Source organism: Gymnogyps californianus, chromosome 3 (genome assembly GCF_018139145.2).
Source record: "Gymnogyps californianus isolate 813 chromosome 3, ASM1813914v2, whole genome shotgun sequence".
Lineage (NCBI taxonomy): Eukaryota > Metazoa > Chordata > Aves > Accipitriformes > Cathartidae > Gymnogyps > Gymnogyps californianus.
The window spans coordinates 70,152,276-70,166,295 of NC_059473.1; the positions used below are offsets into that span (position 1 = coordinate 70,152,276).

The following is a 14,020-nucleotide window of genomic DNA, read 5'->3' on the forward strand; positions in this document are numbered from 1 at the left end:
AGACTGTACTGAGACTGGTCTCTAGGCGACTTTAATTATGTTTTTCATTCACATGATGGAAGTTCTCAGCCATCAGATGCCACCTGCTATCATTTTTATTTCCACTCTTGTGAAATCTTGCTCAGGGCAGCAAAGGGAACATTAGCTGTCATACTTGTAAGGTGCATTGTCTTAAGGGCTCTGCTGTTGTATTGCATTTGCAAAGCCAGAACCAAGCTCCCAAAGCATGCTCTCAATTGTGCTTTGGTCAGTAATAACAGCCAGAAGTCTTTTTTTTCTGCAGAACCAGCACAATTTTGACTTCAAGACACTGGAAAATATCATTTCAATTTTCAACACAATTCTCTCTGATTCTTGAAGTTTCTGTTCATTTTTCTGCTTCTTCTCTTTTTCTTCTCCTACTTTTAATTACAAAAAAAATTGAATACCTAAGTCAAAATAAATGGGAAGAGCCAAGCAATGACATAAGATTTGTGTAAGTCTTATTAGAAACATTCTTCTTTGAGTCAGCTGGTAGAGCTGTGGTCACGTTATGTGAGGCATCTTCATCACACAACTTACCTTCTGTGGGTCTATGTAAATCATTAACTAATCAGTGGGGTTTGATTAAGTCCATTCTAGTATGTGATCATTAGCTAAAAGACAGAGAAGGTAGATAGTGCTAGCTGAGGTTTAGGATGAGAATTCCTCCTTTAGTAACTGCTTAACATTTTAAATTTCTCTTTAGTTTTTGATTCAGTGAATCATGTCTTCAGAAGCATCTAGTAATTCCCCAGGGTCTTGGTGCTTAGTCCAGATGAGCCAGTACAGAGGAATCCTTGCATCCTTAGCATCCTTAACTTTAGCTATTGGGTTACACAATATAACAATTGGGTTACACAAAATAACAATCGTTTGATTAGGATATTAGCTACCGTTCAGTTCGGACGCTGGTTGCCAACTGATGCTGAAATTAGGTTCTGTTTGTAAATTTGATATTACCGTCATGTTCTTTGGTAAGCTTCCAGAGAGAAAAGTTGTTTTAGATATACAACATATAAAATACTGCTTCCAATAGTAAAAGTGGTTTTAGGTAGCTATTTTAAACAGTGCATCATTAGCAGAGCTATCAATGTATTGTCTCTGAAATATTCATTTATCTGAATAACACTTTTAATTTAAAATTTTTTATACGCTTATATATATTTGAGTGAGAGATTTCTAGGAAGAAAAAGTACAGAGAAGCCTTTCAAGAAAGTACAACTTAAGACCCATTTATTTCCCAGAACTTCTTTTTATATATAAAAATCATAGGTTGTGTGGAGCTGCTGAAGATCTGCTGTTCTCAAATGTACAATGTACACTGTATTATAAATCCATTGCTAAAAAAGGTGTAAAAGTTTTGTGAACCCCAGATCTAGAATTCACTTCAGAGCAATGTTTGAAATATTCTGTTTTGGAGGTTTATTTAAACTCAAACAACCACACTCTGTACTAGAGCACTAGGGCATCCTTGTCTAATGGCTTATTACCACCCTCCTAGGGACTCACTGGCATGAAAGGCACTATATAAACTTGGAGAGAGATTTTTTTTCTTGCCCCATGTGTAGTTTAGATGTTATTTCCAGTTACTGTGTACTGCTAGTTTACTTCAAAAGAATGCTGATCAAGGCCTGAGGAAAAGATCGAGCTATGTGCTAAAAAGAGGCGAAAGAATAAAGTACTGCTTTGCTGTTCTACTGAGATACATTTGTGCTGGCTGCCAAATGCTCATTCCTAGTTTGAATTCAAAATTGATCTTTTTAGCCTGCACAGATAAGAACAAAGTCAGATGATGTTTGTTTAAATAGTTGGTGTTTTTTAATATAATAATTAAAAAAAGTTTTACTGTACTTTAATCTTTTTCAAGAGTCAGTAAAAGAAAAACCTGTTCATTCACCTGGGAAGAGGGGAGCTTGCACAACCATGCTTGCTTTTTGAGAATACAGACCAGAATACAACCGTATTGAAGTATCTCCTGAGAATAACTGTAAAAAGAAGAGTGCTTCACAGTCCTCCACAGCTGACATGATTTTGTTAGCTATGGTGCTTAGCCTGTTAAAGCCTGTTGCAGGTGCTTTCAAAAAAGCCCATGGCTAGGGTTGTCAGACGTATCCAAAAACTTTGGATTGCTCAGTATTTGGGTGGTTTACATAAGCCCTTTAAGAAGACCTGAATATCAAACATGTCCTCAACAACAAGTTCTGAAAACTTGACTGCTTCAGATTGGGCACCAAATTACCAAAACTTGAGATTTTGAAGTCTTATCTCCTATAGTAAGTCTGCTAAAGGGTTTTTTTTATTGCTTTACATTGTTGTAGAAGTAGGGCTTTTCTTGAAAATAAAATGCATTCCCTGTTGTTGGATATCAAATAGTTCTGTCACCGATACCAAGGACAGTCACAGCACTTTTGACCGTACTACCGGTCAAGGCTGCTACAGCGCCCAGACTGATGTTCATGTGTTATATTGGTCCTAATGAAGTTACATGGCTTCCAAGAAGTGTAGACATCATTCTCATGTCATACACTTGCCTTTCCTGTTGCCAGACTTTAGATGTAAAGTTTTAAAGAGAAAATAGCCTAAAGCTCTGGAGATTATACTTCCTAGGCTGATTGGCAAAGATGTGTTTAGGATAATGTTCATATGTTGCCTAACACTGGTGTTTGAAAAAAAGCTAATTTTTTTCTGGAAATTCCTCTTCTTAACTAACTGAAAAAACCAGACCCATCAAGAGGCCAGAGAGCTTGTTGTTGTTTTTAAGAAAAAGACATATGACTATAAAAACCTGATGTAACATAAGGTGTGTTCCCCAACCACACTCCCACAGTTTAAAAGTTAAACCCTAGACCTGTGCAAAACAAAAATGAATGAGGCGAAATGCTCATTGACTTATATTACACTAATAGAACTCATTGTTCAATTCATTTTTGGTATCATTTTCCTTTGAGTTGTTTAGTTGCATGCTATTTGTGCCTTATAGCAGGTAACTACATTTAGGGACTTCAGGAGTCCTGATCAGTTCTCCCTTCTTCCGTGAGATCTACCAATTGCTCAGTTCTTTGCAGTTAGGTCATCTATTTCATTCAGGTGTGAGGTGCCTAGATATAAATGCTATATACCTTCAAAGGAACCTCCATGGTTCAAGGTCCTACAAAACCTCTTCTGGACAATTTTCTGTAAATCATTCCAGCCTAGTTGCATAAGTATGGCTTTAGAAATCAAACTTTAGGCACCTTGGCTTGAAAAGAATAGCCTAAGAGTAAAGATATTTACATTTTCATATCAACATGTGCTATTGGAATCAGCTATTGGTAATTTTTCTGCTCTTAAAAAAAAAACAAAAAACCAACCAAACCAAACCAAAAATACACCAAAAAAACCCAAAGTATAAGATTTTCTTACTGGAAGAATTGTCCAGATATTTACTCAGAATTTACTATACGTCATGTATTTCAGATTACTTAAAAACACATTGATTCTTTTAACATAAATTATGACTGTAAAATATATTAAAGTATGTTGTCCTAATAAATGATTACTTATATGAAAAAAGGAAAGAAAGAACTTGAGGGCTTTATTTAGATCCAGTCTGTTATTGTAAATGATGCTGCCAATTTATTTATTTTTTTATAACCTCCAGCAACAGAAGATTATTGTGATAAATGATTCATATCACTGCAATATACACCTTTTAAAATTTCCATATCTGACAACTAATAGGCATTTCTTGAAGGCTTCAATAGGCTCCTTAGCCAGATAATGTGGCTGAAAGCTGCCTCATGATTAATTTCCTCTAAATGTAGTAATTATCATACTTTGAAGTAATGCCTGCAAAACATGCTTTCACAGAGAGTTAGTGGAAGCAGAGGATTAACCTAGAAACATTTCAGTTCAGAGCAGCATATCACCCAAATAGAAATGTATTTTCCTCTGAATTTTTCAAGACTTTTTATTAGACTACTTGGCAGTCATTTGCATTACCTTATCTCATATCAACTTCGTCACAGCAGTTTAGAGAGCAACAGAAACTGAAGCAACTTTGTATTATTATCAGTAATGGGATAGTCTTGGTTTTGCAAGCTACTTATTTTGGCAGCTTCTGCCCTGAAGTATTTCTTGTATCAGTATTCAAAGGCACAATTAATTTCTCATTCATATATGTTATGGACATAAGCATTATCCTGCCTATATTCTAGGCACAATATAGATTATTAGAGAGCATGTTCATTTCCTCATGGGCACCCAGGGGAGTAACTTCTATCACTACCCTATGCATCTCTTTGCTTCCTGTCTCACAGGACCTCCATGAACCATTTCTTCGTTGTACAGGTGAGACTACTGAAAAAGCTACGTAAGGCCCCAAGTATGGTTATAAAAATGGCCGATTTTTGTACCCAGCTAAAAGCCCTGAGGTAGAATAGCACCAAGAATTATAATGGAAAGAGAAGCTATCACTGAGTATTTCTGCCCACTTACATCTGCTTAGTAAAGATTCCAAATCTTCTCTCAGCCATCAGAAAAAAATCCTACAAAAAAGTGGCACAAAAATGCCACCTTAACTAAAGATGAGATTAAACAGCTTAGTTAAGTCTCTCTGGTAGGCTGCCTGGCCATGCTGTATTTTGATATGGCCGAGTTATTTTAACTGTATTTAAATCAACCAGAGACAGGTTTTGCCTACTCTTACATGTAGGACTGGCAGTTTCTTCAGGTTCATAAGCTATTCCATGTTGGCTCAGTTTTGGTAAGTCATGTGTGTGCTCTTTTTCACAAACATGAAAGAAATGCATTAGCTTGAACTTTAATTGAACATTGGGAAAAGGCTGGAGAAGCAGTGATCTTTCCTCCAGGCTGGACTGGAGGGATGGCTTGGATTCTCTCTTCTCTTTAGCTGTAAATCTTCCATTTGTTTTGGCATGTGGGAAATATGTGGCAGCAGGAGTTTTGGCTAGGTGTTAAGTGGAGCCTTTCAAACTAGGCCTCAATTGTATGGTTGTCAAGAATTGTAGGAAGATAGTGCCTTTCATTACACATCTCTATACTTAGGCTCCTAGAGCATCTTCCCTTGCATTTCTGCAACCTGACAATGTGCACATGGTGAGCAACCATGGGTCAGCTAGTACATGTAAGCCTCAGTAACTCAATCACATGTCTAATCTCACAGATCACTATATTGAAATTAAACAAAAATGTTCACGTTCACACATGTTTTGTTGCATTTACATTTAAGGTGAAATTAGTGCAACTGTACCGTGAAACAAACAGAAGTGAACTGATTCACTGCATCATTCAAATGCACTTTGCAGCAAATAAGCTGTTTCACCTCTAAAGCACACACTGCAGTTTCCTATCTACCTATGTCCTTCCTAACTATGTTTTTATGCATATGTTTTTTTTATCTTACAGATAAAAAAGAAGCTGCTGTGTCCAAAGAACTTAAAAGTAAGAAACTACTGTGCCATAGGTTATGATCTCTTTTATAAGTCATGTAGTTTCAAACAGCATGTTTCAATAATCCAAAATAATAGTTATTGAGTTGTTGAAAATACAAAGAAGAAAGTAGCTACACCATTTATAATTGAAAAATGACATGTTTAGACTTCAGCTGCCTCCTACTTTCTAAATCCATTCTTATCCTACTTCTAATTCCACACTCCTTTTTGTGACTGACAGTTTTGCCTTCCCGTCTTTTCTATCACTGTCTTCAAAAACAAAGGTTTCATGGGGAACGAAATGTCAAATGAGGTCTCAGCTGAATGTGTTTTCAGTGGCAGCAATTTTGGTAAATGGGCTGAGAAGACTGAGAGTTCAACGTGCTGAAGACCACCAAATTTATCTTTACAAATGCAAAACAAGGGCCCTGCCTATCTAGCTACCTCAGATGCAGACAGAGAGACTTCTGAGGCAGAAGAGAGGCAGGGGCTGGGCTTTTCTGCATAAATAACAGAAAAGTGCTCTGAGAACATGGTATTGTTAACAAGGGAACTCTTAGGCCTTCCTTTTCTACAAATTTGCAAGCATCAATGCCTCAACACAGTAAGGATAGTAAGGTAGTTTCACTGGTAAGACTTCATCTGCTCAGATCTCTGTTCTGAAAGTATGGTATATGAGAAAAATTAGGAAAACTATGGGGCTTCAAAATCATTCAAATTCATGACTGAAGAATGCACTGACTCCCTTCTCCATACATGATCTTTCCTGACCTGTATGGCAGAATAATTCCCTACCATCCTCAGTTTTGCAAGAATTTATTAAAAGATTTCTTTCAGCAATCAAGAAAAGCTTATACATTGGTTTCCTACTCAAATTTTGCAGAAACATTGAACAAAAGATTCAACAGACTTACTCTACAAGTAATGTCCTGTTAGTGAAATAACTGCCTGTTTGCAAGCAGGTCTTAAGGGATCTATTCATTTGGGCACATGATTCCTCTTATGGGAGAACTCAGCAGCAGCTGTCACAGCAAAACTTCCCAGGTCCATCGTATGAGTGAAATTTCCAGGGTGAAATTTTTAGCTGAAACTTGTTCATATAAAGATGCAGAGTCATTAACACTGAAATAATTTGTGAATTACAAACTAAAAAGCGTATGGTTACAAAGAAAGTTTAAAACACTTGGCACTTTTGTTTCAATGCTACTTAAAAGTTAAATAAAAAATAAATAAATTACTGAAGTTTTTGTTCAAATATATCCTTCATTTTAAATTTTTTCCTCAATTAAAATTATTTTAGTTTCTCAGAAATGAAATATTTCAAATGAAAATAAAAATCTTGGTAGAATAAAAAGAATCCTAGCTTAATTTGTTTTCACAGATGTTACAAACAAAAATTTAAAAAAGTCTCGCTGGCTAGCAAGCTCTAGCTGAGAGCTCAGAAGGGAATAAATGCAGGAGTCCTGCAGTTTTGTATTAAGTCCATCTTGTCACTTGTAGAATATGTGTGTTGGATCTCCTGCTTCTTCTGCAAGAACAAGCACTCAGGAAAGTAATACTAACAAATTCTTCTTCAAGGTCTCCTACATATTCCCCTGAAGGAGGGGTGAGTACCCCAAATAATTACTATGCTGTGATAATAACTAAGTTAGGATATAATTATCTGCTGCAGGCTTTTAAATGGATGGAAACAAAACAGTTCCACACATGCAAACTATATTTTGTTTTCATTCTGTTTCACAAGACAATCTGATGCATCTTTTATGAAATTCTCAAAAGACTGGAGGGGAAGAGCTCAAGATTACATTCCTGATTTAGCCATATTCTTTTTCTTTGTAATAACACAGTGACAGATGTGAAGGATTAACTAACTTTTTTTTGGTGTTCTGTAATTCAGATTGTGATTAAAATTATTAATTATTTCCTCTCACAATATGGAAATGTGAATTTTAATTTAGAGGATCTTCCATTTGATATAAAAAATCCTTTATGAAAGTCGGTGGAGTTTAGCTTATGGATATTTGTTAAATTATTGTGGTTTAAGTACAGTCTGTTTTAGTAGTTCCTGAGGATAAAAGCAATTAACTAAACATTAGTAAAGAGTAAATAAATCCAGTAGGCTAGTTAGATTCTTCTATCCAGGGCTGAGATTCTCCAAGTCCGCTTGGGGATGCACATGCCCTTCATCATTTGGATCTTCATTCTGCAAGGAAATGTCCTAACTCAGCAGAGAGAGGACAGTGCAGATGTTTCATGAAACAACCAAGAACAGAAGAACTACAGTTAAGCGGCCTGAGAGGGCCTGTTTTTCTGCTAGGAGAACCCACCAAGTTGCTCTTTCAAGTGCATGATCAAACATGAAGGTTTTCTCCTAATGCTCCTCTATTCCTCAGGATGGAGAGAGATTCCTGGTGTAGCCATGTCTGTGAATGTACTTCGCAGAAGTAGCCCGATTTCACCTTTTCTCATCAGGGAGAGATTCAGATTAGGGGAAAGGATGCCATCCCGAATAGCTGTGGGATCCCAAGAACCACCACTGCTGAATTCACAGCAGTGAATCCTCACCAGCTGCCGCAGGCTGGTTCAGGACCTTCTGCTCTCATAGCTGCAAGATCAAATGCAGAAGCTCCCAGCCCATAGCTGCTGCCTGAGTGGCAAGGCCAGGCCCGAACGCCTAGATACCTGCTTTGCTCTGCTTTGCCAATAGATATTGAATTACTAGACAGAAAAAGCTAAAAGAAGTGATTCAGTGCCTAATGGCAAGAGTTTACTAGCCCTTCAGCTGGCTATTTTGTTGATGCCTTTGAGTGTATTGAAGGCAACTCAGCTCTTTTCTCTTTGGGTAATCTCTTTGTCTAACTCTTCAGTGAAAAAATTGCTACAGGCTGTACCTCATTGGAAGCCTTTCCTCAGATTTCTGGTTTTTTTAAGATATAATGCTTTGTAGTAATTTGTTTGGTTTTTGTTTTTTTTTTTTAAGAGCCAGCGAAAGCTCCTGCAGCCAAACCAGCCACCAAAAAAGCAGCAGCACCAGGTAAATGAGTAAAATGTTCAGTGTATTTCTTGTATTCTTGAACCAGTTTATTGCATCATAGCACCATCTGCTGGATTATACAAAAGCCACTGCTTTGGGTTTTTTTTGTCTGTTTGCTCTAAATTATTGTGATAATTTATATGTGAAATCTTTGCTAAGAACAAAAGCATTTTGCATTGATCTCTAGCGTTACGGTTGCTACTTGTCCTCCCATGGCAGCTATGAGGTGCCATATTGGGCCATTCTGCAGGGCTTGAGATCAAAAAATTAATCTGAATGTAAAGACTGAATTAAAAAGCAATATTCACAGAAATGTGTTTCAATGTGAAGCCGTATTTGAGCTCTTCAAGAAGGGGATCTGATTTTTCAAAGTGCTGATCTCACAGTAGGTTTTACAACAATGCAGCTCTTAGATAATCATAAATATGCTCTGAAAAGACAAGCAAACTTTTTTTAAAAAAAATAATGACACAAATTGGATTGTAAAAATCTTTATTGATTTTTGATCTCTTCTGCTTCACAGCCATCTTCAAAAATGCCACATCACATTTCTGCTTAATTTAATAAAACCCAATAAAATGAATAACAATCTAAATATTCAGGATATTTGTAGTTTTACTACATTTTAAATTAACTAACAAAAAAATCAGGACTTCTCATGTGAAAATGTGATCAATGTAAAACCATATTATTCTACTCTAAAGTAGGGCAGCCAATGCTGCACCAGGATCTGTGCTGCTCAGCTGTGCCTGGTGCTGGCATCGCAGGAGCAGCCAGTCTACTCCCTCTGCCTTTTCTTGCCTCCAGCTGATCCCGCTGTATGTGCCTATGTGGATCTATGTGGATCTGGGATCTTTTTTTTTGTTTGTTTTCTTTAAGATTGTTTTCTGGCTGTCTTTCTCTAATTCAGACCTTTTCGGTGGTCTGTCTCGGAGATCTCCACCGAATAAGGGAATAATAATGTGCATCAGTAGGGGAGATTGGGAATTGGTCAGGGGTCAGTGCAAGCCAGGAACATCTTCAGCTGCCTCTACCACAAAAGGGCTTGCAGCCTGGAATTGCAGTCGATATAGGTTATCGTAGGGCATATTGTACAGCTGTATGATGTACTGTGTGAAGCTGGCCTAAGAAGTGCCATTTCCCCACTGATGCTCCCAGTCCCTGCCTGCTGTGTTTGTTTGATGCCATGTTCAGTTGTGCTAGCACAACTGGGAGAACAGTGTAAACCACACCATTGCCATGGCTTAGAGATAAAAACTGTCCTAGAAATGTGTGTGTGTGTGTGTGTGGCAGGGTGTTCAGTCTGGATCATTTCAATAAGTCTGGTTCCGCAAACATTTATATCCGTGTAGCTGATGATAATTTCTTAAAGCAGCTTTGTTGCCAAAGTGTGTTGTATAGCTAGACCCTTAGATGTCTCGACAGTACACTGCAGAAATCGTTATGTTAGAACCATATGCTTACAATTAATTCATTCCACCTGCTTGCATCCAATATTTGTGTTCATTTTTGAAAAATATTCCAATGAGTCTGCTTGTTGGCAAGAATGGTGATGACAGTAATCTGCTTAAGGTAAAGAAAAGGGGAAAAAATGGCATAGCTTCTTATGGAAAAATAAAATGAGTTTGTCTGTTTCAACACATTTCTAAATATCTAGTTTGCTTTAAAAGTGATAAAGAGCAGGAGGTTTTGACTTCTACATTTTTGTTTCCCCTCCCCAAATGGCACTGTTCTCTGCAAATTAATTTACCCCCAGAATAACTCACCATAGCAAGATATTAAATATCCTTGTTTGGCAACATCGTAACTAGACTGCTGCCTATTAGCACGGTAAATTAAATACATTATCCAATTTCATATTTCATTTTCTTCCACATATCTTATTACATCACAACCTGTACCCCAGAATGCCTAAAGCTGAAGGTTTAGTCCTATTAACAGACTCAACAGACTGAGAGCACAGCTGGTCATCTTCCAGTGCTTCTACATCACATATGTTCCTAGTCTTAATGTCACTGGTGAAGAAAACCCTGCGTAATACACTGTGCACAATTTTTATCTCCATATATTTATATGGAGAAAGAAAAGAAAGTGAATGCGGAATTTGGAAGTCTATGAGAGCTTCTGTGTCTGGAAACTGATGGCTGCTCTAGGAAACCAGCCTCAATGAATATCTGTTACTTGATTTTCAAAGTGGATATTTTCAAATGTAGTGTTTTCTCTAACTGGAAAAAATTACCTCTCTGGCAACCATCTGAAACTGGGCTGGAGAGTGTATGCTGTAGCTTTAAAGCAGAATAGTTTCATAGATATATGCAAGTGATGCTATTCTGAAGGGAGAAACCAGAGCTGAAGTTATTTCATGGCACTAGTCTTCTTCAGTTACACTGTCTTATGATGTCCTCATCCCAAACCCCGCTGCCATTTCCTCTTCTTTCACCACGGTGCATCGCCTCCCCAGCTGTGCCAGCAGGACAGGTTTGAGAGTGGCCTAGCCTTACAAAATGTCTGTCTACCAGTTTTCCCTGAGGAGGGGTGCAGGTTTCTTTCACAGGGTTTCCCGAGGCACTGTGTGTGTGCTGGGCCCAGTATGTTCTCTGGAGGGTTTCTCAGAGCCAGGGGTGTAGGTGCTGAGCACCTGCCTCATCCTGCCATCCTCTGGAAGGACAGGCAGCCGGGAGGAAAACCTTCCCCTCGCCCCTGTCCCTGCAGAGCCTCACCTGGGAAGAGCTCCCACACTGCACCGCATATCGCACCCCACAGCTATTGCTAACTCTCTGCCGGGTCAGCGGTCCAGGTGTCAGCGGTGGGGCACAGGCACATCACATCTCAGCTTGGTAAGTTCGCTCGGTCAGGTTTTGGGTCCTTTGGCTTGAGGAAAGCAAGCGCATGGCGATGCAGGGCAGGGAAGGGAGCACAGGCCCAAACCACGCAGGGAGCGTTTGCAACCGAATTAGCAGAAGGGTGACTGGGTTCCCGGGCAGGCAGCAAGGAGCCTCGGTGCCACTGAGCCCCGTATGCTCCCTTAGCTGGGGTCAGGGGTGGGAACAGCTTCTCTGTGAGTCCCTCTCGTGGGATAACCTCACATTATAGGCAACACTCCTGCACCTTCTTTAAGCACCAGTGATAGTGCTTTCCCCTGATGATTTTCCTGATTTAAAAATCAGATCTAACTCTTTCCAACACTGTAAAAATTATATCCTAATTGCAGCTTAGAATTTCCCTGGAATGGTCTTGCAATTTTTAATTTAATTTTACAGTATGTTTCACAGATTTTGTACTGTCATTTAACTGCCTAATTACTGATTTTTAATGCCTAATTTTTTCCATCTTCCTCTCCACACACATGGAAAAAAAATCTTATTCATGCTGCCTTTGGGTTCATAACAGAAACTCTTTTTGAGCACCATTCCCCCTTGAAAATCAATGAAATTTAGTTCGGACCCAGAAAGAATAAAATAAGTGTGACAGACAAATAGTCAATGCATCCAATCTCTCAGACTGACTCTGTCAGTTGTGCTAGAGTTATTATTATTTTTTCATGCCTCTGATTTTTCCACTATTGGTAAGAAGCAGAAAGAAAAAAAAAAGACATTATATAGGAAATTATATAGGAAATAAGTTCATGAGGTAAGTACAGAATATTAGAACACAGGCTATACTGAAAAACCTGGTCAGAGAATTGGTTGAAGAGGTTCAGATCACTCTGCCTAATGCAGGAAGAACTTCTGGTTCCACTGGTAATGGACAGTATTTACTTAACAGACAAATTATCTTAATTTTTGCTTCAAGGTGAACAACAGCAACTAAAATGGCAGCCGGGAAGAATCTTTGTACTTGCTATATGGTATAACCAGTGCTATTATACTTAAAAAGGAAGAAATAACACAAAGTTTATGGGACAGCAGGTATGCTTTGAAATGGAGAAGAGGTTTATTAAGGAGCTGCGCTCTTTGGTTGTCTTTCTTTTAATGATCACCTGTAGGACACAAGTACATAGAAAGAATGCTAAAACCAAAAGATTAATAAAAATCAGCACATCTGTTGAATAATTTACCAACACAGTGGAACAGGCAAAATTATCATGGATTCTTTTTCAGGTTTCTCACAGTCAGGTAGCTCTCGAGTCACACATCAGGGATGTATTTTACTTACAACACTACAACCCCTGCATTATCTGTCCACCTACTTATTCTTTTCCTGTGTAGATATATCACCCAGGAGAAGACACATCAAAACCCAGTGTAAATTGTATGTTACACACCCCCATGTAAGTACATTTGGAAAGAGGAAAAGGAGAGGAACAGTGTTTCTTTCTCTGTCACTGTACATGGACATGGCCCTAGTAGACTTTGCCGTCCTGCACTCTTCAGGATCTTATGTCTGAGTACCTCTATGTGCCCTGAAATTTCTCTTTATAAGCAGCCACTGCCCCTGGTTAACATCTCTGCATTTATTTCTGTGGTATAGGTATTACAAAGAAAATTCTTCTGGTAGCTGGAATAGTCTGTTCAGTTTTCTAGTCCCTGAAATTAACCCTCTCAGACTTTTTCATAACGTAAGCACAGCCATTCTCAGGGTTTATTTTCTGGGTTTACAGTTTAACTCTTCAGGGACAAATGAGAGCGGTAACTTATTGCATGCATAAGGATAGGCTTTGCAGTTTATTTCCGGATGAAATAAATCTTCACCCAGGTAGCAGGTGTCTATGCAGTGGTAAACAAAATAATGAAACCCTACCTGTATTAATACTGCTGCTCAGGGTCCTTGAGTTTAGATCCAGGATCATTCTGTAGTCCTTTTGAATCAGAAAGGCTTTCTTTTTGGTCCCAGTTAGCATAATTCTTCCCCTCTCCCACCTTAACTCTTTGGGAAGTTAAACATCATACCTTCTCTGACTTATTCAGTTTCTTTCTCGTTTTAAAGCGAGAGTTACAGGCTTGTCTGTCTTGGCATAGTAGGTGGAAATTATCTGATCTCAGTCCCCAGCAACCTGCAGAAGGATAGGAGAAACTGTGTCTTGGTCCTCCATCTGTTTGTCCCAGAGAGCTTCCACTAGGCTCAGTGAAGCCTCACAGCTGACTCTGCTCCTGGTCTGCCAGGAATGCACTGTACCCTCAGCAGCTAAAACCTTGCTGCTATTGCAGTAGTCCATCACTCAGCCACTTCTTAATATCTGCAGGAATCCCTTATGTGGATGGAGACGAATTCCACAAATAGTTCCAACCTACTGACATTTTCATCCCAGCTCAAGTCAGAGCAAATATTGCAGACTAGGAGGTCTTAAATTGTCTGCAGGATTATGTAAGCTGGATCATTATCTAACTCTGAATGGGAGAGGAAAAATGAATTCTTGACTTATGTCACAATATACACCCTCAAAGGTGGAGAATTTTCCAATGTTAGAAGATTGTACTTTACAACCTTGAATTCTTTACGTACAGGATTTATTTAAATGGAGCATGATATAGCTTCTTTTACACTAAGCTTTCTAATCTGAAATCCAGTTTTTATTCACCAATTTTTAAAATCT

The 14,020-nt window shown here is 38.5% G+C and overlaps 1 protein-coding gene across 1 annotated transcript in view; it reads left to right on the top strand.

Annotated features, from left to right (window-relative positions):
- TRDN (triadin) overlaps window positions 1-14,020 on the top strand; it is a 242,640-nt gene that overhangs the window by 136,789 nt on the left and 91,831 nt on the right. Inside the window, 3 exon segments of the mRNA XM_050893954.1 lie at window positions 1,523-1,562; window positions 5,414-5,463; window positions 8,434-8,487. Coding sequence (XP_050749911.1) covers window positions 1,523-1,562; window positions 5,414-5,463; window positions 8,434-8,487 — 144 coding nt within the window.